This window comes from Lepus europaeus, chromosome 4 (assembly GCF_033115175.1).
Source record: "Lepus europaeus isolate LE1 chromosome 4, mLepTim1.pri, whole genome shotgun sequence".
Taxonomy (NCBI): domain Eukaryota; kingdom Metazoa; phylum Chordata; class Mammalia; order Lagomorpha; family Leporidae; genus Lepus; species Lepus europaeus.
Window position 1 is genome coordinate 112,623,589 of NC_084830.1, and position 26,452 is coordinate 112,650,040.

Below are 26,452 nucleotides of genomic sequence, written 5' to 3' on the forward strand. Positions count from 1 at the left end.
TCCCTATGTTTGCATCTTCAGAGCCTTTGCACTTAGCTCTATGGCCTGCAGCGGCTTTGCTAGGCACCGTGGCTGATTCTGCCCGCTTCGCGGAGCGCCTCTCACAGCGCTGTGATCCCTGCAGCCAGGCACAGGTGCAGATTGCTCTCTGGGCTCCTATGCTCTGTGCTTGGTGATTCACGGGGATCTGTGCATGCTTGCTGAATTGGAGAAAGTCTGTCCGTGGGTAATTTTAACCAAACCCCTGTGATTACGGGGTGAAATGAGAGCCTTAACCAAGATCTGTTTGGAGGGTGGGCATTTGGCCTCGTGATTAAGGTGCAGGTTAAGTCTCATGCATCCCACATCAGAGGATCTAGGTTCAGTAACCAACTCTGGCTCCTGACTCCAGCTTCTTGATAACGTAGACCCTGGGAGGCAATGTGATGGCTCAAGTAACTGGGTTCCCGCTACCCATGCGGGAGACCTGGAATGTGCTCCCGGCTGCCAGCTTTAGTTCTAGTGAACTAGTGGATGGGTGGTCTCTCTGTTATCTGTCTCTCTGCCTCTCAAATAAGTAAATCAATGCACACAAAAATATTTACAAAAAGATTTACTTTGAAATGTGCATGTAAACAGAAACTTAAAAATAAAATTACCTTCTGTAAAGGCTTTATGTGGAATTTACTATTTACATATAATCTTTTTATTGATTTTATCTGAAAGATTGAAAAAAAAGGGAGAGGGGAAGGGGGAAGAGGGGAGGAGGAAAGAGGGAGAGGGGGAGGGGGGAGGGGGAGAGGAAGCCAGTTCCCATGAGCAAGCTGGGTCATTCCTCAAAGGCCTACAACAGCCACGAGTGGGTCAGGCCTAAGCTGGGAACAGGGAACTCAACCCAGGTCTCCCATGTCAATGGCAGGACAACTACTTGAGCCATCATTTGCTGTCTCCTAGGAGGTACATTAGCTGGAACCTGCAAACTGCAATCTGGAGTGGAGCTGGGACTGGAACCCAGGCACTCGTATACCGGATACAGGCATCCAAAGTATAGCTTAACGGCGGCACCAAATGCTTGTCCCCTGGAATGTGCTGCTTAAAGAAACTTTCTAATAGAATTTCCGTTTATTTATTTATTGTTTATTTATTTCAAAGAGAGACAGAGGATCTCTCTCATTCCCCAAATGGCTGCAACAGCTGTGGCTGGACCAAGTCAAAGCCAGAAACTTTCCTTGTGGATCATTTTGAAGAGCCGCAGGTAAACTTTAAATCTTCCTTTTGCATAAAATCTTATAAACACAACACCCAAGTCAGATGGAAAACAGTGGAAAGGTCCTTAGATTAAGAACTAAGAGGCAGGAGCTCAGTGCTCAGTGTGGTAGTACTGTGGGTTAAGGTGCTGCTTGTAATGCCAACATCCCATGTCGGAGCGCCCACATCAGAGAACCAGCTGCTTCCCATCTGACCCAACTCTCTGCTAATGTGTCTGGGAAAACAGCAGAAGATGGTGCAAGTGCTTTGGCTCCTGCCACACACATAGGAGATCTGAATGGAGTTCCAAGTTCCTGGCTTTGGACTGGCTCAGCTCTGGATGTTGTGACCATTTGAGGAGTGAACCAGCAGATCAAAGATCTCTCTATGTCTCCCCCCTCTCTCTGTCACTCTGCCTTAAAAAGCAAAGCAAAACAAAACAAACCAAGAATCATGGTCCTGGCCATATTATATAATGACCTTGAATCTCTCTGGAAGGAACAGGTGTAAATAAACCATTCTGTTGATCGACGCTCATGCTTCTTACTGAGCAGCTATAATACATTGGCTCTAGCTCTCCAGGTATCAAGGTCCTTTGGGCCTAAAGAAGTCTTCAGTGGCATTCCACTTTGGTCTACTGGGGTGAGAGTGTTGTCTCTGGGCTTGTGCTACAAAGGATGTGTGGATGTGCACGTTGGGAATGGTCAGGAAGAGGGGTTATCAGAAAGCCTTTAGAATGAGTTTATCACAGGTGCTTTGTTTTTAAGAGACAAAGAGTGAGAGAGAGTGAGCAAGAGAGAGCAAGTGGTCGAGTGAGCAAGTGAGCGAATGTCTCTTCAATCTGCCGGTTCATTTCCCATGTGGCCATAACATCCAGGGCTGAGCCAGGCTGAAGTCAGAAGCCAGGAACTCGATCCAGGTCTCCCACATGGGTGGCAGGGTTCAGGCACTTGGGCCATTTTCTGCTGCCATCCCAGGTGCACTAGCAGGAAGCTGGATCAGTTGGGGAGCAGCCAGGACTTGACCAGGCACTCTGGTATGGGATGCCAGCACGGTAAGCAGCGGCTTAACCTACTGTACCATAGCGCTGCCCCACCCACTCTTTGACATAAGATGTCGATACTTTAAAATAGTGACTGCTTTCCAATTACATTCTCAAACTGTGCACTGAATCACATGTTGCAGTGTTCACTACCCCCCCCCCCTTATTTTTATGGACTCATATTTGAGGGGTCTTCAAGAGCACATGGAAAATGTTAAAAAAAATCTATATATGGATTTCAAATCTTTTTTACATCAAGACAAACTTATTAAGCAGGTGGTTGGCCCAGCATTTAAGGTGCCTGTGTCCCCTGTCAGATTACATGGCTTTGACTCCTGGCTCCAGCTCTTCACCCCAGCTTCCTGCCAGTGCAGACTCTGGGATGCAGCCGTGGTGACTCCAGGGATCGGGTTCCTGCCCCCACATGGGAGATCTCAACTTACCAGCACTACCCCAGCCTCTGCCTCAGCCAAGACGAGGCACTGGGGGAGTGACGACTGGGTGACAGCAGTACCCTCATGCGTGTGCATGTGCACACACTTTTTTCCCCCCGAAACACTGACAGTAAGTTACAGACAGGATCCTCCCCTACCTGTAACCACCTCTTTCTGCAAAGCAAAGACATCAATTTCTGAACCACAGTACAGGTTTCAAAATCAAAAATTTAACACTTGATATGACAAGATATTTCATCTACAGATCTCATCGAAACCTGCCAATTGTTACGCTAATACTCTTTATGGTGAAAGAAAAAAATATATTTTCTATGAAACTTGAAAAAGGCTTGAAAAATCACAACATTTGCAATTTTTAAAAAAATTAAAAAAAAATTTTTTTGACAGAGTTAGACAGTGAGAGAGAGACAGAGAGAAAGTTCTTCCTTCCGCTGGTTCACCCCACAAATGGTTGCCATGGCTGGAGCTATGCCGATCCGAAGCCAGGAGCCAGGTGCTTCTCCTGGTCTCCCATGTGGGTGCAGGGCCCAAGCACTTGGGCCATCCTCCACTGCCCTCCCGGACCACAGCAGAGAGCTGGACTGGAAGAGGAGCAGCCAGGACTAGAACCGGTGCCCATATGGGATGCCAGCACCGCAGGAGGAGGATTAACCAAGTGAGCCATGGCGCCAGCTCCAACATTTGCAATTTTAGAAACAATGAGAAACAGATGAGTGTTGCACACTGACTGCCTCCAAAGAGATGAAAAGCAAAGACTGATTTTGTAAACTGCTGTAGTACCACGGGGGAAGCACCTCTGTGACTGTCCCTGGAGGTCAGTTCCCTGGACTGGCACCCAGGAGTACAGGTCTGTGCTGTTCTATAAGTTCAAGAAAGAAGCACTGGATCCAGTCTAAGTCCATGAATTAGAGCTTGACCCTGGACTTTCCCCGGCTCTGCCAGGGGTTCTAAGACCATTAACCCAGCTAGTCTCTAACAGGACACTGTTGAGAGATAGAAAGCAAGTAAATAGAGTAATCAGAATTTCTATCTTGACCTCTCAGGTGGGCATTCTCATACTGAGAAGTTCAGAGATCTCAAGGAGGCAGGGTGGCCCAGTGGAGCTGGTCAGCCCTGGGTCTGAATCCCAGCTCTGGTCACTACCAGCTGTGTGCCTCTGGCCTGATCACTACCCCTCTCTGAGACTGTCACTTATAGAATGGGAGTACCTTTGAGGATTCAATCAAGTAACCTACATAGAACCTGTCTTGTAGGTACCTCTACATCTTTACATCCTGTTCGGCAGTAGTGCTATCTTAAATCAACAGTAATGACTTATCCCAGATTTGGAGGATATATTCGCAGTGTTCTAATTGCAAATAAAGCTTGTCTAGTGTAGGCACAATTAATGAGAGAGGGCCTTCATCCACAGTCATTTGGCAGAGCTGTGAAATCAATGTACTGTGAGTGGTCATTGCATCTGTAGACTGGGAAGGGCAGCTCGCAGGTCATAAGCAGTAAGCTGTGAGAGCCACAGAAAACAATTTCACAATCCATCCCTTCCAAATAGCTGGTGCTGTGTGCTCTGGCTGCTTCTCGTGTGGGCAACTCTGTGAAGGCTGCTTAAGACAAGAACGTTGAGATCGGACTTATTGAACAACGACCAAAGAATGTTGCAAGCCGGGTGGACATTGCTTCTCACTTTGTTGTAATAAACGTTTATAGAGCATCCACAGCGGTACTCACAGTACCAGCGAGCATCAGAGTTGTGGTGCATGCCATATTCCCAGCATCCCTTGTCTAGGCAGTCTTCAGCCCAGGGTTCTGTGGACTTGGCTTGGGACTGATCTGGGAGGATCAGGAGAAGAGGCATCAAGCAGCAGTCTGTAATTATTCTGTGAGTGACCGGCCCGTATCCTTGGGTTCTGGGTTCTGACTAAGCCTGGTGACCTGACATGCAGAGCCAAGCCCAGGCCCTGTGTCACAGACCTAGGACATCCTGCCAAACTTTTCTGTGTTCTCACAATGAAGAGTGGAGGTACAGCCCCAAGAAACAGATGTTTCAGATAGGATGGCTCTGGCTAGTTCATCTGCAGTTTCAAGATGAGATTTCTGGGGCTTTGGAGGCAGGATTCTAATGATCAATTTCACAGGATCGCCCAGCTCTATCACTCCACGGAAGATTGCCCATGTAAATGCGAAGCGATTGCCTATTTCTCAAACATGTACCTAAAATTTCAACCAGTTAAATAAGACTGATGTCGAGCAAAACGACAGCCTTCCATAGCTACATTAGGAGCTAATCATTTCAGAAAATGTTGCCATAATTCATTTACGGAAACAGCGAAACTATTCCCCAAACAAGCGATAAAGGGAACGGACTCACAGTCATACCAGGGAAATGAAGCTTCACGTTAATACGTCCTAACTTAACGGGACTGCAGAGGCACCTCCGTATCCATCTGCCTTGCAGATGACTCTGCCTCTCATGTTTTTATCTACTGCAAATAAAGTTGAATTCAGAATATTGCTTCAGTCATTACACTTCATTTCCACCTATGTGGGAATCAGGACAACCATCTTAGGGTTTCATTTAACCAACAGGTAAGTGAAAAGATTTTCCTAAAATACTTAGCTCCATTGCTCAAAAATATAGCTGGCCTGAGACACCAGCAGCTCATCAGCCTTCACCTGCTGTGGCTTGGCTATTCCCCAGGAATAGGTTTCCATCCTGAGAGCCACTGCTTCTGAGATGAGAGTCACAATATCACCCAGCATTAATGACTTTGAAGAAATCTTTCAACTATTGGGATTCTATGTGGCCTTTCTAGCTCTTGAAAATGCAGTTTGCTGTCTTAGGTAAAAATGGTCAACTCTTTGCCAGAGTATTAACCAATATTCAAACCTCTGAACTTGGTTCTACAGGAATATGTCATTAAGTTTATTAGTATTATTAACAGTGAACATTTTATGAGTGGTTCTCACGTTTTAATACCTTTATGGTTTTCCCCCAACTGTCAGATAAGATAACCAAGGTTCACGGAAGTTTGGGAAGTGACTGGCTCAAGGTCATACATCTCTTCAGCAACAGAGCCGGCAGCCTTATCTGGTTGTCTATGAAACCCATGCATCTAACCACTATGATCAGCGGCTGCATATCAGACCCTGTGCAAGGTAGATGGGATACACATAGGTGTGCAGGCAGACAGCAAACAGAAGCTATCCGGGTGTGCAAGTCAACTCTGAAAGGGAAATGAGGCCAATGGGAATACTGTACAGAGGGAAACTGTGCTTCATTATTAAACCCCACATCAAGACACGTTGATACAGTATACAGCAGGAACCATGCAACTTAGCGCAGTGCTTCGGGTTGTAGGCAGAAGTGGAAACCTACCATCATAGTGGATGCACTTAATGGGCACACATCTGTAACAAACAACAGAAGAAAAACATGGCTTCCAAAATGTGGGGAGGTATTGCATCTGCACACGGGCTGTTGGTGTGTTTGCCAGTAGATTTGCAGTCATGTGATGTTTGACTCCAATATAATGACCCCTGGTCCTTGTGGGAACTTCACTGATGCTGGAAAAGCCCCCATGTAGGGAGAGATCATTTGGAAACCCCAGGCTGTGTTCATGAAGAGGCTGACTGACGGGAGCCAGAGGAGGAATTACCAACCTCCCTGCTAATCTGGCTCCTAGTACCATGCATTAAGCCAACCAGTCAGAATCATTATGAAGTTTTTGCTGAAAGGGCAAGTGTAGAAAAACATGTTTCTAAACAGAATAACAGTCTTTGCCATTTTTTCCCAACTTGCATACCATCTGGAAATTCTGATTTTTTTTTTCAAAGGGTAGGAAAGAAATGTGCTCCAGGCACAAATAAATGTTTACAGCTGAGTTATAAACCGAGAATGGTAGGACTTAAAACAGACAGGCTGGCAGTGATGGGACTCGAGCTGCAGTGACACAAATAATGCTGCAGGGAGCAGGCCAACTTGTTCTAGAAGTGGACCCTCTGCACTGCGAAGTCCTGCTGCCCACTGACCTCACCCAGCAAATGTGCAGGGAGTGATCCTCACCTGGGGCTTGTCGTAACTCTCAGAAGATAAAAGAAAACATCCGGTGTATAGTTGTGCATCCTGACATGCTCACAACTTCTTAGCTTTTGGAAAACACAGCACCTCAAAGGACGGACAAGGCAGCCCATGGAGACTTGTCAATGGACCGACTGAAGGCTGGGGTGATGACATCAGTGACAGTAACCAAGATTCCTGGCTGGCTTATGAAGTGCCTGCCATCACAAGCAATGTTTCCCAGGGCTTATTTCATTTATGTTGGGAGAACCATCTCACAGATGAGGAGCTAGGGGTGGAATGGGGATCCATGACTTGCCTAAGATCACAAGGGATGCTAAGTGATGGAGCTCCAGGATCCCATGTTACACAGAATACTTCTGTGCAACACCAATGAGCATATATGATGACTGGTATTTGGTCCAGAAGGAAAAGCTAGCATTTTGGGAGTCTGATTTCCTTGCTCTGCTTGCCTGCAATATGTTTTGTTATAGGAAAAGCTCTAGAAAAGTAGAAATAGGGTTTGGAAATGAAAGAGAGTGGTCATTAATCTTTGCTTTTGGTGGAGGGGAACATAGTAAATAGTGCAAGCTCTGTGGGTTGCTTGGCCTTTGTGGAACCTCATCATCTCTGCCCCTGCCGCGCAAAAGCAGCCAAAGACAGTAAGTGAATGGGTCTGGCTTGGCTCCAATAAAACTTTATTTATAGTAACAGGCTGCTGGACAGAGGTGGCCCCCAGATAGAGTTTGCTGACCCTTGATACAGAGGACATCTTGAATTTAAAATGAGTGATAGATTTTGAAAATGATCCATGAAATGTGCCTTGAGAGTTTATTTTTTCTTGAAATCAGCACACCAGTGGGGTATGTATGATGTGCCCTCTGCACGCTTCTGTCTCTCTGGCCTCTGGGCCTAGCCGATCAACATGGATTCCCTTATGTTATCTGACCAGGTCAGAATACTGTATTGAATCTTCGTGTTCCAGGCTTATCTAATCCCAGATCTATAGAAAAAGCACCCATGCCCTTGTAATGAAGATGTATGAGTTCATTCCTTTTAATATAGAAATACACGCAAGACGGTGAACGATTCTGGCAGGCTCTGTGTACCCTCCTCTTGATGGGAAACCCAACTAACATCCACACACGTCCAGGTTTAATTGAAAGAGAGGGGAGGAAAAATAAACCAAGAACAGCAACAAATGGAAAAGGGAAGGAAGACAAAGCCCACAGAACATACTCTCCCAACTAATTAATCAAGCGCTTCGTTTCCACTAACATATCCGAGAGGGTAGGCTACCCTGTCTATTAGATTCGTTTCCAAACCTGAAGAGAGTAAACACTCCTAAAGACCAGTAATGAAATCTCTATTGATGTGCCATCTTACATGGGACTCACATGCCCGTGTTTTGCTTACATTTTAATTTGCTCCTGCTGGCTACTCACCCAGTAATTGCTTAATAAGATTAACCTTCCTGGCAATGTGTGGTGTATCTTGATTAAAACATTATCAGAGTGAAGGATTATCCTATACCACAAAAAAATGGAGGGGGTGTTATTTAATTAACTTATTGCCAATATATCTTGATTGTCTCTTTGAAACACTGGAAAACTAGTCGATTGGGATTGATTCAGGATACCTAAATGTATAGAATTGGGGAGTGGGGAGGAAGGAGGTCACTGTGTAAAGAAATTCAGACCTAAGGTCACGTTACCTAAATGAGTTGGGTGTGCATGAGAAAAATAAAGTCTTTCTCATGACTTTATGAGCCAAACTTTTAAAACAACTTAACAAGAGGTACATTTTGAGTCATCAGAAGACTACTGTTTTGGTGTTCATTAAGGAGATGTTTTGAGTTTTAGCTCACATTCAAGCTTCTGAAAAGATTGATTGGATAATGATTCGGCCAACATTTTGTGTCTCATAACTTATTTGGAAAATATTCAAAAAGTGGTGATATAAAATGACTTATGCAATATTTTTGAAGGCCTGTGGCACACGAAGGGAAGAATTCAGATTCTTCTCAAGCCACAGTGGAAGTGTTTCTTCTTCTGGGACTTACTCTCTGCCAGGAGTTTTCTTCTGCTTTCTAGCCAAGCGGGTGTGGGCTGGTGAAGGGATGTAGGGGTTGGAAACTATGCTGAAGCACACTTGGGGTGAGCAGCTGATTTGAATTTATGGAGGCCAGCACAGATCAGCGATTCCCATATGTGAAGGACACAACTTCAGAGCACTAGAACCTAGCTCTAGAACATGTACACAGCCTCACACAGAACACATCCCTAAGGTGGTGGCAGACTATACCCATTCACATTGAAATGTGTATTCTGCGTTCTTCTGAGAGAACGGTGGTGCCGACTTGCAGATGTTAACAGATAAAGCATAACAGAGACCCTCTAAACAGTTTCTGAGATCAGCACAACTGACATATTGGTAGATAGAAGTCTTCGCTGTTGAGGGCTGTCTTGTATACTGTGGGTGGTGGAACCACATCCTTGGTCCCCATTCACTGGATGCCAGTTGCAACCCCTCGCATTGTGACAATCAAACGATTCTCCAGACACTGTCCCGTGTTGTCTGGGGAGCAAAATCATCCAGGCAAAGAGCTATGGTCATAAAGGGAAGAGCAAGACAGCATGATGTCAAGTACCGCAGGTGGACAGATTTCAAATCTGAGCCCAACAGATTACAGTCTGGACATTTTTGGTTAGTTAAAGCAGAACCTGGTCAGTCAAGGCACAACACACTTTTCATTTTTAGGTCTAGCCGATAATGGAAAGCATATCATTTCATCTACAGATGAAACTTTTTCATGCTTACTTAGAGGTAATTTAGTGCTATGATTATGATAGATGAGTAGAGCGATTCTTAAAGACTTAGATAAAAAGACAGAGAAGTCATACTTGAAGCATTAGGACAGCTCTGGGAGAATCATCTAAGCACATTAGCATCTCAGGATGGCTAATGGACACACTGAGAGAGCAAAGGAATTCTGGAAGCTTCTCTCTGGAAAACGACTGATCTAAGGAAAGCACCCATGTCCTGATGCAAGTTACATAGGGCACAGATCTAAATTCAGATTTGTACCTGTGTACTTGCTTGATGTGGGTTCTACTTCTAGAACATTCTAGATCTTAGTTCTCGGAAAGAGTTTTCTTCCCTGCAGAGTTGTTGAAGTTAAGCAATGCTAAGCTTGGTGTAAGGTAGGTGCCTAACAAATGCTACCTCCTTATTCTTTGAAATTTAAGAAAGGTGGGGGTAAACTGGCTGTACCTGCAAAGAGGCAGAGCTGAAAACACCTTGACTGGAAAAAGCCCTCCACCCAATCTCTCTCTCTCTCTCTCTCTCTCTCCCTCCCTCTCTAGCCTGGAAGAGGCACACCCCTCCGCGTGCCAGCTGAGCTAATGGTGCCATTGGCTACTCTTGTCTTTTAATTGCTCCAGTCCCCATCTCCCCAAGGTTCTGTTTTCTCTCCTCTCTCTTAACACATTGTTAGCACCTAATTTTTTTTCCCCTGCAAGAATACAGTTGCCTGACTGCTTCCATAAACATTTCTATTGTCTCTTCACTGTTCTGAGAAGAGAAGCTTTGTTGCCAAGTTGTCAAAACTCCTTTCTGTTCTCCCCCAAAGGCAGAACAGCTCAGAGCTGTCTCTTTCAGGCCAAGCCAGGCGTGCTTCCTCTCCAGGGGGAGGCTGCATCTCTCCTGGGGGAGCGGGACCCAGTCTAGTGGCATGTGCTGTCTGCTGCGCTCTGCCTTCTGATTAGGCAGGACTTTCTCCAGCTGCTGCTGCGGCTGCTGCTGTGGCTGCTGCTTCTGCCCAGGCTTTGGGATGCATTCAAGCAGCTCTAGCTGGTGCCAGCCGCTGTAGATAGCATAGGTAGGCACATTGCTCTAAGCAGGCAGTTTGCCAGCTCCGAGTGACTCCAGCCAAACACAGCTAACAGACAGGAACAGCAAACAGCTTTTAATGGGGGCACCTATGAAAGGCAATGGTTTTTCCCCCCTTTCTTTTTTCCTTTCTGCAGACTTTCCAAGATTTGGATTAGAAGACCTGTACCACCTGGCGAGAGCTCTGAATTTTCCTGACCTCAGGAGGGCAAGCAGCAGCTGTAACCTCACCTTTGCCTCCAGATGGCATTGTTGCCACATCATCGTTTCCTGGTAAGCCGGTCCTTATCCCATTGTTAAAGGTGTGTCCATCTGCCGGCTGCAGTTGCCAATTGAGTCCGAGCAGATGCATTGCTGCAGGAGAGACAAAGTAATGAAAATATGAACAGATAATTCAGCAATGCAAATGTCAAGGGGAAGGGCCAGGTGCCTTTTTCCAACCGATTGCCTTTTAAGGAAGCTGCAGTTCAAAAATGGTTTGCCCTAGGCCGCAGGGATTAGCTAAATACAGAAAGTGAGCAGATCTGAGGGGCTGGCTCTCCTCTCCTGGTGCTGCTGCTCACAGCATCCTGTTTGCTGGGTGGAGGAGGCACGAGGAAACAGCCCAGCCCTTCCCCAGGGCGCCTCGGCGGCTGGGAAAACGGCCCTGTGGAGTCACAGTCAAGGGGACGGCGCCTTCTCACCCATCCCTCACCACAGGGCGCAGCCGCTTTTAGACTGCTAGTCTTGGAGGCCTTGGCAAGGATGGTTTGCCCTAAACTATGCAAAATGTGGATCAATTTCCAACTGACTTTACCTAAATGGTACCAGGGGATCTCACTCCACCTGCTAGGAAACACCAGTGCGGTTGCTCTATCTGCAGTCGCATGGGCCCATTTTAAAGCTGATCTCTGAAACTATTTCAAACTGTAAAAATATTTTTCCTTTCGAGCTGTTAGCATGGGAAGTGGACAAACATTCTGTGTGGAAAGCAGTCCTTTCCTGAAAACATTACTATTCTCTCGCTCTCACTCTCGCTCTCCTTTGTTAAGGAAGCAAGCACACCTGCAGAAGTCTTAGCATGTCAAACCTCCAAACTTCTGGTCTTCCATGGCACTCACCCTGATCCAGCTCTGCACAGGTTAGCAAACTCAGACACCTTAGTCTGGTGTTCTTGGTTTTACAGAGTGGAATGAATGGCAACGCCCCCAGCCCCACCTGTCTCCTTTCAGAGTCCTTCTCTAAGAGATTCTTCCTTTGTAGGTAAATAAGGAGCTCTCCCCTCTGCCTGTCTCCCACCCAGTCAGGGTGCCAAGGTGTCGGTCTCGCATTTCAACTGGACACAGGCTGATGCTACATTCCTGCACTTTTGGAGACAGAGGGCTGTTGACAAGGGAAGATTCCAAGTTTGATGTGGGGATAGGAGAAAAAATTAACCACAGGAAACACTATTAACAATGCTTAGGAAACTGTTCACACAGCAATTAATCCTGTGTGCCCACCACCACTTAGAGTCAGGCTGTATTCTTTCAGGGTCACAATCCCATCTTCAAACAATGCAGCTCAGATCGATGGCTGCAGACTGAGGCAGGGCAGTGTCCTTTGTGCGTGCATGCACGTGTGTGCACGTGTACACATGGTTTTACACACTTCCTGTCTCAGACACGTTTTCTTCTGTGTATCAGTGTGAAATGTGAATCTCACTGTTGCAGCTTTTCAAGATGATAAATACTAATAAGAATAAGGAGCATTAACAGCACGCTTGCTGTCAGAGTAGCACCTAATTTTCTCCTGCAGTTTATCCGTTGTATGTAGGTCACTTACTTGAAGAGACTAAATTCTATTGCCTCAAATAATGACATATTTTCCCTGTACAGAGGTCAGGAAATGAGAACTAATCATGGAGGTTTCAAGATAACGATAGCTTCTGATTTGTAATTACCAGGTGAAGGGAGCCAAGGAATTAGCTATTTTAAAATGATTTTTTTTAAAAAAGATGATACTATTGGGTTATCCAGGCTTGCCTTGAGCCAGCTGCTGCTGCACTTTGAGACATTGTTCTTTCGAGGACAATCTCTTTTTAAGACAGACACGGACAGGTACTGCAGGAGCAGCTGGGGCCCAGGGCTAACAAAGCTTTGATTTTCACATCCTCAGAGGGAAGTGGCGGGTCTTATCAGGCAAAGATGGCAATGTCCCCAATTCCCCACCCACATGAACACTCTTGTCATCGCTGCTCTCCTCCCCGAGCCCTCAATCTTGTCTTTGCAAGGGGCAGAGCAGACTGCAACCATCAGCTTTGGGAAAGCAGCAAACAGTTCCCTAATCTCACTGAACATGTCTCAGAATCTGTTCGTTCCTGTCCCTTTCCTTCCTGCCCCTTCTTCTTGTGTGTTGGGCTCCATAGTCTCTATTTTCTTTTTTTTAAAGGCATTCTGAAAATAAGCCAAGTGCAAACAAGGTGACAAGGGTTAGGGTCGGAGTCCACAAGTGACTTCCCAGACAACTACCAGAGGTGAGAAGAAAAATACGAAAGGGAAATGAAGTTGAGAAAGGAGAGGCAGATCTGCTGAGCTTAAGAACCGTCCTCCCAGCAGAAGCAAAGCAACCAAAATGGAACTCAAGTTTGGGCATATTTCCTGTTGTTGAGTTGAATGCTAAGTAAGCGAGAATTAAATCCAGGGTATAACCACTTTCTCTTAGTTTTGGGGGGTCATCTGAAATTGGCTTTTGTTGGGACTTTTTTTTTTTTTTTTTTTTTTTTTTTTTTTTTTTTTTTTACAGGCAGAGTGGGCAGTGAGAGAGAAAGGTCTTCCTTTTCCATTGGTTCACCCTCCAATGGCCACCGCTGCCGGCACGCTACGGCCGGCGCACCATGCTGATCTGAAGCCAGGAGCCAGGTGCTTCTCCTGGTCTCCTATGCAGGTGCAGGGCCCAAGCACTTGGGTCATCCTCCACTGCACTCCCGGGCCACAGCAGAGAGCTGGCCTGAAAGAGGGGCAACCGGGACAGAATCTGGCACCCCGACCGGGACTAGAACCCAGGGTGCTGGTGCCACAGGCGGAGGATTAGCCTATTGAGCCGTGGCGCCAGCCACTTCTTGTTTTGTTTGTCTGGCTGGAGCAGCCACTCCTCTCATCCTTGAGTATGGAAATGTGACAATCTTTCTGGCCTATGGTAATGGACCAAGTGCCTGTAGAACGAAGGCCCAGGGGAGCTGTGACTTAAATGAGTTTCCTGACTAATGAGAACCTGGTTTCTTCTTCTGCTACTGACTTGCTCTGTGGCTTGTGTTGAGAATTCAGTGTTTCCATCACTGCCTCTTCCCTTTGTGAAGGTTTCCCTTTGCAGGTAGAAAAATGGCTCAGATACCTGCCATTCATGGAAGGTTTGGCAGAGTGTCTTCAACACAGAAGGTCCTCCATCAAAGTTTATGTGGGGGCAGATTTGGGGGCTTGGAATGTAGGCTGTCATAAGCACATAAATAAAAAAGCATGCATTACACTATGACATACAACAGTGCTTCAAAGAGAAGGCCATTGGGCCTCTGTCAGTGTATCAGTGCCTGCTACCCACTGCGCTCCTGCTATGGCCAGGTACCATAGCAGATACTCTCCAGATGTCACCTCAGGACTCTCAGGTAGGGACTTTCATTATTGGCCATTTCAAAGATGAGGAAAGTATTGATTGAGGAATTGATTAAAGCGGGCATTCAGAATGAGAAGGGAATTACAGTGGCAGCTGACTGCCTGCTTCATACTTCACAGTGATCTGCTTAAAAGTTGTGTGGGCAGTGGGGTCTCAGCAGAACTCATGATCATCCCACTAGAACTGATGAATGAATGATCTCTCACCATACTGAGCACTCCTTCCCTGAGGGGGTTATGTTTCTTCACCCTATTGAATTCAGACATGGCCCCATGACCTGGAAGCACACACTTTTTTTTTTTTTTTTTGGACAGGCAGAGTGGACAGTGAGAGAGAGAGACAGAGAGAAAGGTCTTCCTTTTGCCGTTGGTTCACCCTCTAATGGCTGTCGCAGCCGGCGCACCACGCTGATCCGAAGGCAGGAGCCAGGTGCTTATCCTGGTCTCCCATGCGGGTGCAGGGCCCAAGGACTTGGGCCATCCTCCACTGCACTCCCAGGCCATAGCAGAGAGCTGGCCTGGAAGAGGGGCAACCGGGACAGAATCCGGCGCCCCGACTGGGACTAGAACCCAGTGTGCCGGCGCCTCTAGGCGGAGGATTAGCCTGTTGAGCCACGGCGCCAGCCTGGAAGCACACACTTTATCACACAGTCATCCTGGGTCTTGAGAGAAAATGACACAGGTCACAGCCATGGCTGGCCAGTAACAGGACAGAGAGTGAGTGGAGACATATGCTGTTTCCCTAGTGAGCCACTGGGAGTCCACGGTGCTTTGTTACCATGGCATGTCTGAGATTACCTTGACTGACACATCATTCACTTATAAGCAGAGTGGAAGATGCTATTTTTATAAAACAGATCTCCATGCATCACTTTGCTTTGTTGGGTCAGATTCCTTTTGGAAACCTGGCCAGGAAGAGTCAGCATGTAAGTTGAGCCGTTACATTTGTTTCCACGAACATGAAAAATTAGCTTTTTACACCTTATGTTATAATGCCTTCAATTCCCATCTACTCCCAAAGCCAGGCTTAGAAAGCTGAGAAGCCTTAGAGTACCAGTTATTGCTTCTTCATTTCAAGATTTCATGGAAATGCTGGACTCAATGAGAGATCATGGATACACTGTGGTCCCCTCCACCCACCCCCTTGAATGCTCCAGCAGCTCATCCCAGAAGGTCTAGTTCATACCATTGTAGGGTCAGAAGTGAAATGAGTTTGGGAGGCCCTCTCCCTAATGTTACTCCCTCCCAATGACAGCCAAAATGTACAATTCATCACGATTTGACAGGCTGTGCTCCAGGGAGACCCTCGGATGGAAAAATGGGGTCCACGGGTCAGCAAGGATGGGGCGGGGAAGGGCTCCAAACACAAGCTCATGGAATCCAGGTGGTGGCTGGGAAATCAGCCACTAAAAGCACAATAGGCAGCCAGACTGAAAGTATCCCTCTGGCTAATTGGAGAGAACTTTCCTGAGTGCTGAAAAGGAACCAAGACAGGATGGAGAGACCACACACAGGTCGCAGATTTCAGACAGAATAATAACCAGACCCACCTGGAGCTGGGGTGATGTTTTCTTATTGAAGTTGCTATGTTTTGTGCCAGATGGGCTCTAATTGAAATACTCAGAGGGAGCCAGAGCAAGAGAAAGGGAGCAAGGTTGGTTATAGGCAACTGAGAATTCTCCAGCAGCCACAAGGGTATGGCGATTATAGGCCCAGAAAAGTGGCAGCTTGGAATGGGGGGGGGCGGTGTGTGTGAAATAGTAATTAGGGTTTGTGTGGGCCCTGCTGGGTGCCACTTAGAACCTTCCCTGTTCAGAGGATCAGCCTGACAAGAGAGTCAATCAATATGTCAGCAATCCTTCCCAGAGAGCTGCTCAGCCCCTGCTTGTCAAGGAGGGCAAACATGGAAGCCACAGATGCTCTGTGTTTGCTGAGCAGGCCCCAGGAGCAGGGGGTATCTTGAAAGATCAGCCTTGTCAATACATAACCCGAGGAGGAGATTGGGATTTCCCTTTGAAAATGGAAGACTTCAGCCCAAGCACAGCTTAGGGAGTGGGGGGAGGGAGCCAAGCCTGCTGGGGTCTCGTGGCTCAGCAAGCGGCCAGGTTCACAGGAACCTTGGAGAGGCTTCAGAGACCAGGCGGGAGGACAGGAAGGGTCAGGGATGGGTCTCCCTGTCTCCACACCAGCCAGCTTTAAGTCAACGCCAAGTCTCCTGTGGGACATGCAGTCATTTCCAAAAATGCCACTGCTGAGAGGAGGGAACCATAGTGGAATAATCAGGGCTAACCCCGAACTTGCAACAGGCAACCTGTAAAGGCACCTTTGCAATCAGCAGGGAAAATTAACACATGCAAATGAGGCTCCTCACCGATGATGGTGGCAATTAACATTTATTTTGACAATGTGCCAGGGATTGGGCTAATTACTTTAACTATGGCATTTATTCATTATTTATCATTCACAAATATTTATTGAGCACCCGCCGTGTGCATCAGATGTGTCCTGAGCTCTGGGAGTACAGCAGTCAACAAAACAGGATCCTTGCTCTCATGGATCTTGCATTCTAGTGGAGACAGAAGAACCAGACACAGCAGGGAAAAGCAAAGTCACCGCTGGGCAGCACCAAGGGCATGGCAAATGGGCATGCAAAGGCTATTTGCTTTTTCCTTTGATCTAGGGCAGTCAAGGATGGAATCTGGGTTGGTGACTTTCGAACAAAGAACTATGAGGAGTGAGATAGCAGTTTGTGGGGATGGACTCTCCAGGTAAGGGAAAAGGAGGGTGATGGGGCAGGCAGGGCAGTGGGAGCTGATAACTCTGGAGGGATGGTGCCTTTTGTTTGCATGAGTTGGGATGACCCTGGAGGATCCTGAAGAGGATGGAGGCTCACCCCCTCCCACCATCGCTACCCTATAATGTGGCACTTAATCTGCATTTCATAGACAAGGCAATGGAGGCTTAGCGAGGTAAAAAGGCTTGCCCACGAGCACAGAGACAGGAAACGGGAAATCTGGGGTTGCCACCCAGGCACATGGAGCTCTGGACCCCTTGTGCTCCTGCTGGTGACTCCATTCAGAGGTCTCCTGGAAGGCATCCCCACTCTGAGATTCCTAAGTGCCAACCGCTTAGCCAAGACTCAACAGGACAGGTAGGCTAGAGATTTCATTATTAAATATTGTCAAAGGACTGTGTATGAAGGGATGATGTCACTTGGTAAGCAGTGATGAGTCCTTGGGTCAGCAAGTGGTTTGCCATTTAACTTAAAAGACCCAGCAATGCCAATGTAAAAGAAATCTGGCAACTTCAACAGACAGTCAGGCTGGGCAACAGTCAACGTGTTCGGCGATTTTCTCCCCGGTTTGTTTGCTTATCACGCTCTGGGGATGCAGTTGAGTATGTTGCTTCTTTCTCAGAGAGGAGGGGCCCACTGCAATGTCTTAGAGGCATCTTTTGGAGGAATGCTGTCAGTACCAAAATGACATTCTGCCTAAAAGAAGAGATGCAAATAAAAGCGGGAGGGATAACATTCTTGGAAATGCCTTGAGTCTTAAAAGGAGTTTAAAAAATTTAAATCTTAAAAGAGTTTAAAAAAAATCTCCCTTTCAAACCACCTCGGTGAAGTGATTTCTCTTATTTTTCCCAGACAGGGTTGCAATACACTGAATGGAATAAATTTTCAAAGCCCGGATGGAAGTTACGCCCACAAATCCCTTTACTGGTAATGGGATTTGTGCATCTATCTCCCAAGAATGCTCTGAAAACTAACTTGCCTCTGTCCAACTTCCAGCTTGCAGCTTCCAAAATGGTTGCAAAGCTCACGGCCCAGGAGTTACAGAGAAGAGGAAGGCTGAGAGGTCGGTACAATCCCAGAATCCTGGCATGACAACTCGAAATGAGAGGGCTTTGCAGAGATGCACCTGCATTCACATCTCTACAGGCACGCTCTCATCTCCCAGCCACGCTCCTAGAATGGTTCTCAGCAGGGATTTTGTCTGCTGCCTTCCTAATTCGAGTCCCTTTCCATCCCCTCCTGCATGTCTGTCATGAGAACACAATGACAGGTGCACGAGGCAGCTCTGGGACCAGGGAGCAGTGTGTTCTCCAGACAAGAAGAATCCACACAGAAGAACCAGTGCATTAATCTATTCTTGTGACAGGCTCAGGATGGTACAGCAAGAGGAAGTGGTAGGAGATTAATCAATTCCTGAGCTGGGGGGAAACCAACAGGCTCCTTGCAGCTTCAGCACGAGTGGTGCTCCCGAGCTGGTGTCACCCCTCCCTGTGTCCCCGTGAACCCTCTGCTGCAGGTGCACTGCAGGTGGCTGCCGTTGATGATGTGGGTTTGTGGTGTCTGGTCTGCTGAGGTGACCTCTAACGACACCCCCTCGCGGGCAGCATCACCAGGCAGATCAATACGCAAGGCAGACACACGCGCTCACAGTCACTTTTTTTTCTTCCTGTGCAGTGCCCAGGAACGCACCCAGCTGGACAGGCATCCCATTGTCCACCAAGCTAGCTCATCCTCATGCAGATAAAACACATGCCTAGAGCCATCAGCCACACAAGGTATCATTTCCCATCCCCAGACCACCGTGTTCCTGCTGCTATTTTTCCCAGGAAAGAAATAAAATAAAAGCCTTTCTTTCTCTAAGAAAGGGCCCATGTGATCAAAATACCTTTAGAGAATGATAATATCGGGAAGTTTTATTCACCAAATAAATCATGGGCTAGGATTTTAAGAGCTTTTGTGATAACAAAAAACAAAACAAAACACATGGCCACGATCCACACACATACACCTCAACGCATCGCATCTTTCTTCCCCTGAGCTTGTCATTCAGTGTTGACAACCCAAACAATGTTTGCCCTTCTTCAAAGAACAGCCACCAGCAGCCCTGTAAAGGAGGGGTAGATAGATCTGCAAGTCCACCAACTACAAAGGCAAGGCGGCACGGGCGGCACGTGGCACGCGGCCACTGGAATCCTAGGAAGCAGACATGAATGTTTTAGAGGATAAGATGTCATATCGATTGGTGGATGTGCAACGTGTGCTGGAACAAAGAGGGAGAGGTCTCCTGTGAGAGACTGGCTTCTGCAAGCACGAGTGGCCAGTGGTCAGGCAGGTGCCAGGGAGGGCCCTGGCCACACCTGTTCCTAAGGCATGTGTCTTCTCTTGGCTGTGGCAAGCCAGGCTGGAGATAGTCCATACTCGCTTCCTGAATCCTGCACGGCTCTCTACAAACTGCTCCCAGGGAGCCCATAACAAGCAGCGTGAAGCTGGGCAGAAAATCCAGAGGGGAGGCCTTAGGACTCAAAGGTGAAGGCATTTCCCTGGGGTGAGCTCCGGAAGCAGACCAGACTCATTGCCATCAGGGGTCCAGTTTCTGCATTACTTCTCATAAGCAGATGACTACGGGCAAACCAATTTACCTCTCTGAGCTTCTCTTTCCTTAGCTGAGACAGAAGCTACGATTTTACAGAAACACTGACTCCATGTCAAGCACTGTCTTTAGTCCTTTGTAGGCACCACCTCAGTTACTCTTCAAGACAAATCTAGGGGTGAGCACTGCTGTGCCCATTTACAGAGGAGGGAATGGAAGCATGATGGTGTTGACAGTACGAATAGGCTGGGTAGCTGGTGTTTGAAGCACGCACGTGCCCTCAGCCATGATTTCTTGCTTGGCAATGAAATCTTTATGGGGACATAAAGCAACCTGAAAGGCAGAAGAGGTGTTGGGGAGGTGCCAGGCACACAGGAAGCACTCGGCAAACACGTCCCACTCTGTGTTGGGTCTTGGGTCCTTTGGGCATTAGAGCAATGGTGATTGTGGCTGATGTCTATGAAGCATGTGTCAGGCTCTGGGCCCAGCAGTTGTCACCAGTTGTATGCAGTTTATATACTAATGTCTCATGTTGCAGCTGGAGAAACTGAGGCTCAGGGAGCTGAGGGAACACGCAGCTGAGAAGTGGCAGAGGCAGGATGTGAACCTAAGCTGTGAGATTCTGAGGTCCGAGCTCTCTAGGACCACAACACCCATCCCACAGCAGCACAAGCGTCAGGGAAGACTGGAGGCATCTTCCTCCAGGAAATTTCCTCCCATTTGCACCCGCTTTCAGAGAAACCTCTGTACCACACTAGCCTGGCAGAGCCACGGTCAGGATGGGCTCCAGCTCATCTGGTCAGGACTTTTGCTGTATAGACAGATGCTTGTCCTAGGCCTACTTGAGAGAAAGGCCTTGTCTAAAGTCATGGCCGCCAGGGACTGACTGAACCAGGATTTGAAACTTGATCTTTTGACTCTTTTTCAGGTATTCCTCTCTATTGTCCTCTTCCGTCTGTATAGACAAAGACTTCTGAAGCTATATGTACTGCAATGTCTGATTGAAGGGAAAATGAGGGGGTGTCAGAGAAGCCTCCTCCTGTTACCCACCACAGATTTTTTAAAAAAATTTACTTATTATTTATTGAACAGAGTGAGAGAGAAAGAGAGAGAGAGAGAGAGAGAGAGAGAGAGAGAGAGAGAGAGAGAAATCTTCCATCTGCTGGTTTACTTCCCAAATGGCTGCAATGGCCAGGGCTGGGAAGGTGTAAGCTAGGAGCCAGGCACTTCATCTGGGTCTCCCACATGGGTGCAGGGACACAAGCACTTGGGCTATCTTCTGCTGCCTTCCTAGGTACATTAGCCTTAGCAGAGAACTGGAGTGGAAGTGGAACAGCCAGGACTCGAACTTGCACCCATATGGGATGCTGAGTCATAAGTGGCAGCTTAACCCACTATGACACCATGCCAGTCCCCCAGCTCAAATTTTTACTACAAGAAATTATTTGCAAGGTAGGATATGAGCAAAATTGACTGGTTAATAAAAATAATCAACAGAATACATATTGTAGTCTTTCTGATCCTAAATTCATTAGCTTGATTGTCTGTGACCTGTGAGTTCTATTGTAGAACTTCATTCACAACAAGAGTCTAAACCTCCCTCCAACCCCACTTTCTATTTCCATCTGGTCTGACTACAGCACGGTCGATCAAAACGTGTTCCCTCCTGCATGTGAGCTTCGTGCTTTCTCAAGAGTGAGCAATGCGTTGAAGAAACAAGGCTGGTGAGCCAGGCCTGTCTGCAGCTCTCGTTTCAACTTGGTCATTTGTTCAGCAAAGCCAAATTAGGCACACGGGGAGGCTGCCAGTGTCCTTTTCAATTTTTAATTTCTGACATGGTTAGCAAAAGGGTTTTAAACTCAGAAATAAAAAAGAAATCCTGTATTAGCAAATTGGGCTTGATCTTTCTCTTAAATGGTTTTTAGTTAAGTGGATTTCATATGGCTAACCTGAAACATTTAAAACTTAATTCTGATGGAAAGAAACATCATGTTTTTTAAAAAAAGAGTTCTATCTTGCAGGGCCTGATTAGGTAGCAGGGAATGAGAAGCCAGGAACTGCGGTAGTCCTCCGACAGGCCTCATCTGCACACGGTCAAGTTCTAACAAGGAGAAAGCTAAGCTGGAAGAAGAAAATAGCAGGATTTCTTTTTGAAAGGTAAGATACCTGTGTCTATGAAAAAGAACGACATTTTCATCTGCAATTAGATAAATGACACAATTAGAATTATTTTGAGTTTGTGACAATTTGCTTAATAGAGCTAATTTCAAGGGTTTTATGTGACACTCAAGTCCCACACGTTTCTTTCGTGGTAAAGGTACACACTCCTCTCAACAGGCAGCGGCATGGCAGACTGCTGTGACATTTTCGGCTTAGACAAAGCATTGGAGTGACAGCAGAGAGACATTGGACACAGCTTATAACAAGCCTGCCGCCTCCTTAGGGCGTATGTTCCCGCCCTCCGTCAGAACTCTGTGGAAGATCCCAAGCCAGGCACAACCCAGTTCACTCCCAGGTGGGGGCCGGTGTCTCCAGAAATGAAAGGACAGAAACAAGTGTTGGTGAGGATGGGAAGAAAGGACAGTCCTTGTACACTGCTGGTGGGAACGCAAAACAGTGGAGATGCTTCGGAAAACTAAGCGCAGGACTGCTATAGGAGCAGTATGTTTCCTTTGAAAACATACAAAGGAAACGAAATCAGCACATCAAAGAGAGACTTATGTACCCATGTTTATGGCCCATTGGGCTATTCACAACAGCTGAGGGATCGACAGAGGTGTCCATCAACAGAGGAATGGGAAAAGAAAACAAGGGGTATATATGCAATGGAATATTACTCAGACATATAAAAGGACAATATCCTGTCCATTTGTGGCAACATGGATGGAACTGGAGGGCCTGAACTGAACTAAGCCAGGCACAAAAAGCAGATCTTGTATGTTCACACTCACGTGTGGATGCTCACAAGCTCACTTCACGGTGGTAGAGAGGAGAACAGGGGACACTAGAGAGAGAAAGGGAAGGCAGGAGGAGGGATGGGGGTGTCACACAGCAGGGACCAAAGCACAGCTGGATAGAGGAACAAGGCTTGGTGTTTTATAACAAAGCAGGCTGACTATAGGGACACCCATATATGAATGACTCCATAAAGAATTAGAAGGGTTCAAAGCTTCCCAACGCACAGAACTGGTAAATGTCTCCAGAGATGGAAATGCCAATCACCCCGATGCGGTCATTACACACTGCATACAGGTATCAAACACTGTACCCCATGAATATGCACCCCTCAAAAATTGACATTAATAAAAAAAATCCTTTAAGGGTTATAAAATATATCCCAAGCCCCGCCTGGGCGAGATCTCCTAGATTCACATATTCAGGGTGAAATAAAGATGAGCATGTTTGTCAGGTTCCCCGACTTGGTTTTCATTGCTACGCTCATTCAGGCTTGGGATTCTCAGTGTGCCCCCTCCTAGACTGACCTGATGTCATTGAACTTTGCAAGGCTGTCCTGAGATGGGTACTTCTGATCATTATTTTTATGCTTAAACGACCAAGACTTGCTGTAGTCACACGATATCCCCAGACGGCTAGATTTTTTTTTTTTTTTCCTTTTCCTTAAGAGTTGCTCATTCCGGCAAGGTCTCATAGCTAGGACTAAACCTCAGAGACGACTCTCTCCCCCAGCTCCAGGAAAGCCTTTTATCTAGATCCTCTTGGCTTCTTTCCACATCTAGGAGAAAGGATTGTCCAAGGTAACAGGTTGGGCCTCGCCTCTGAAATATCCACATGTTCTGTCACTTTCTACCCTGAATGTCATTTGCCTGCTGCTCCCAACGGAAATATAATACAAGACATACAAACTTTAAAATTTCCTAGAAACCGTACTTGATAAAATTAAACCGAATATTGTTTTTAACCCAATATATCCAGAATATCACAGTTCAACATAGAATCAACATAATTTACAGTTTTTTCCCTCTGTAGCAACTCTGGTTTGCACTTTACACTTACAGCCTATTCATTTCATTCAGATGCTAAAGTTTCAACAGTGAAGTGACAAGTACTCCTGCCAAAACAAAAAAGCGTTGGTAAGCAAAAATATTGTATATCACTTCACTTTATACATTGAAGTCAAAAGTCCGTAAATTCACTGTTTCAGCGGCACTGAACATGGTTCAAGCACCCAATGGCCATGTGTGCCCACTGGACAGAGCCTACCCAGACCAAGGTGGTCTCATGGGGTTCTCCAAGACTGTCCTACCTGGACGTTCCTGGGAAATGTTATGTGCGGACCTCTTACAGTATTTATGGCTTACGTGGTAATTACTTACTACCCCATCTTCCACCTTCCCCCCAAATTTTGAGCCATGAGCACTTTGGAATTGACACTGAATCTTCCTTCCCCTCTTCAAGTCTCCCCCTGCAAACAGCAGAAGGTTTAGAAATACATCTTTAATAAGAAATATTTATTGAATGCAAAAATGACTTAAAAACCCGTGTTTAAGAAATGCAATTTACTGCCTCCTTCCAGCGTGCCAGGCTGGAAATCACCATCATAATAGTATTAAGTAGTCTCTGCTGAGTTCTTACTTTGTGCCAGCTTCTGAACTATTCCTGGCTATTAAGGCATTTCTCATTTGATCACCCAAAATAACCAAAAACTCACCTTTGGAGGTAGAAGTTATTATTCCCATTTTACACACGAGAAAACCGAGGCTTAGAGAGATTTACTAACCTGCCCATAGACAAGTGCCAGAGTCAGGAATCCATCCATTAATCTTAAATACCTGGCAGAATTCCCCTAAGCTCAGTCGTGATGGGCCATCTTCATGGTTTTTACTGAATCTGAACTCTGCCTATACTTTTATTTCTGGACTACATCTTAAAATCAGTCCTCCTTTTCAAAACTCTAATTGGGTTAGCCTGATTCCCCCCCACTCAAATCCATGAAATAAAAGACATGATGTGTTAATTAGAAGGTTTTAGGATACATTACAATAAATATTTCCTGAAATAAGTTTGCACAACTAGTCCACAAGCCGTACATATTTCAAGACCTCACATTGCATGTGATAAATATCTTTAATTCTTATTAGTCAATTAAAAGTAATATAATAAACTGTAAAAGGAAAAAAAAAAGTGCTCCTATCCCACACAGGGTCCTGTTGTGTCCTACCAGTGGTACAGCTATTGCCTAGGCTTGGGTGGACGCTACCCACACCAGATCTAACCTTCAGCGTTGGCCTTTCTGTTCCCAAAGGTGTACTTTGTTTCCATGGTTCCTAGTCTCTCACACAGTAACCCAACAAAGAGAGACACCGGTGGTGGAGGGGAGGCTCTCGCTGGCCAATCTTTCCTTCTTATTTCTAGGTGCACTAAAGCAAACCATGAGACCAAACCTTCCAAGCCACTTGTCTCGAAAATTTTTGCTTCCCTTCCCCAGGGCCAGAGGACAAAGACCAGTTCCAGGAGGCTGGCAGTGTGCGGTGGATTCTTGCTGCTGTGCGCTGCCCTGCCTCACACCTGGGCAATGCCAAGGGCGTCTCAGATCTGTTAGAGCCCACGAGCCCTTAGCCTCCTCCTATGCTCCACCTGCCCACCTCCCATCCCTGGAGGATGTGTTTCTGGGTCATCCGCTTTCTATCTAACGTGACAAACTCACTGCCAATCACTGGGCACCTACCTTACCCCAAGTACTGTATATACTCAGTGTAATTTTCAGTAGGAATAACAGCCAACATGATTGTAGTGGGTTTCAGACCCTGGTCTATGCCTTTGAAATATTTAGATATAAAAACATCCTTTTGGTAGCTCACACATGATACAAAAGACCATTTTTTAAGGGTCAACCTAATATATTAATCAATTAACATCGGAGCTCTACAGGCAGATTCTCTTATTACACCCATTTTAGAGCTGAAGAGACTAGCTGGGAGATGATGCAGTAGCTTGCTCAAGGTCATTCTGACAGCAGCTACGGAGCGGGGCCTTGACCTTAGGGACGCGGGCTCAGCTCACGTAACTGCAATGCTTTCTGCCTGGTACAGAGAAAATGCCAGGAGTGAAGCGGCTTCCTTCCGCCAAATGCTGTACTCCACCTTTTAGGGGCACTGTGAACAAGAAAAATTTTAGTGGGAACAAGCCAAAGTGGTGAGGAGAGGAACTTCCCAGTTGGGAAGACCTGGCTTCAGACCCAGGTCTCAGCCCTGACCCTGGTGGGGAGGCTCTGGGGGACTTCCCTCCCTCCTTTTCCTCCCGTATTGCTCGTCCTCCCTCCCTCCCTCCCTCCCTCTCTCTCTCTCTCCCCCTTTTTGAACTCTCAGACCCTCAGTTTCCTCATCTGTAAAATGGTAATCTTACAATTCCTACTGCTCAGAGGGGTTGCCACATTAAAATGAAATACAACCCAGAAAGCACTTGGTTTTTGGTGCTTGACTCAGATTTAGAGCCCCAAGGCGGCAGCTATGGGTGTGGATGTCCAACAGCAGCACTGTCCTCTGGCCCCAGTGCCTGTGACCCTGGCAGGCCTTGGGGATCTTCTCTCTCTCTCTCCCTCCCTCTCTCCCTCTCTTTCATTGTCTTGGTATTGAAAAATATCTTTGAAATTTCAGATAGCTAAATGTACAAGCAAATAGCCTTTCCTAAATGAGAGGTGGCCTGCCCTTTGAATTAAAATCACAGAATCCTATGTAGGACACACAGAGGGCTCCACTGCGCAGACTCATTTGACAGAAGAGGTTATGGGGACCTAGAGAGAGGCCATTCATCTT

At 46.6% G+C, this 26,452-nt stretch overlaps 1 protein-coding gene across 10 annotated transcripts in view; it reads right to left on the bottom strand.

The window, feature by feature from the left end:
• Positions 1–26,452, bottom strand: part of TENM2 (teneurin transmembrane protein 2) — a 979,180-nt gene that overhangs the window by 190,151 nt on the left and 762,577 nt on the right. For 4 of the 10 annotated variants that reach the window (XM_062189665.1, XM_062189666.1, XM_062189667.1 and 1 more), the window contains exon 6: positions 10,896–11,023. The exons of 2 other annotated variants lie outside the window; for them this stretch is intronic. In XM_062189665.1, the coding sequence (XP_062045649.1) occupies positions 10,896–11,023 (128 nt within the window). The remainder of the gene's footprint in view (positions 1–10,895; positions 11,024–26,452) is intronic. 4 more of the 10 variants (XM_062189663.1, XM_062189662.1, XM_062189661.1 and 1 more) reach the window with 1 other exon arrangement.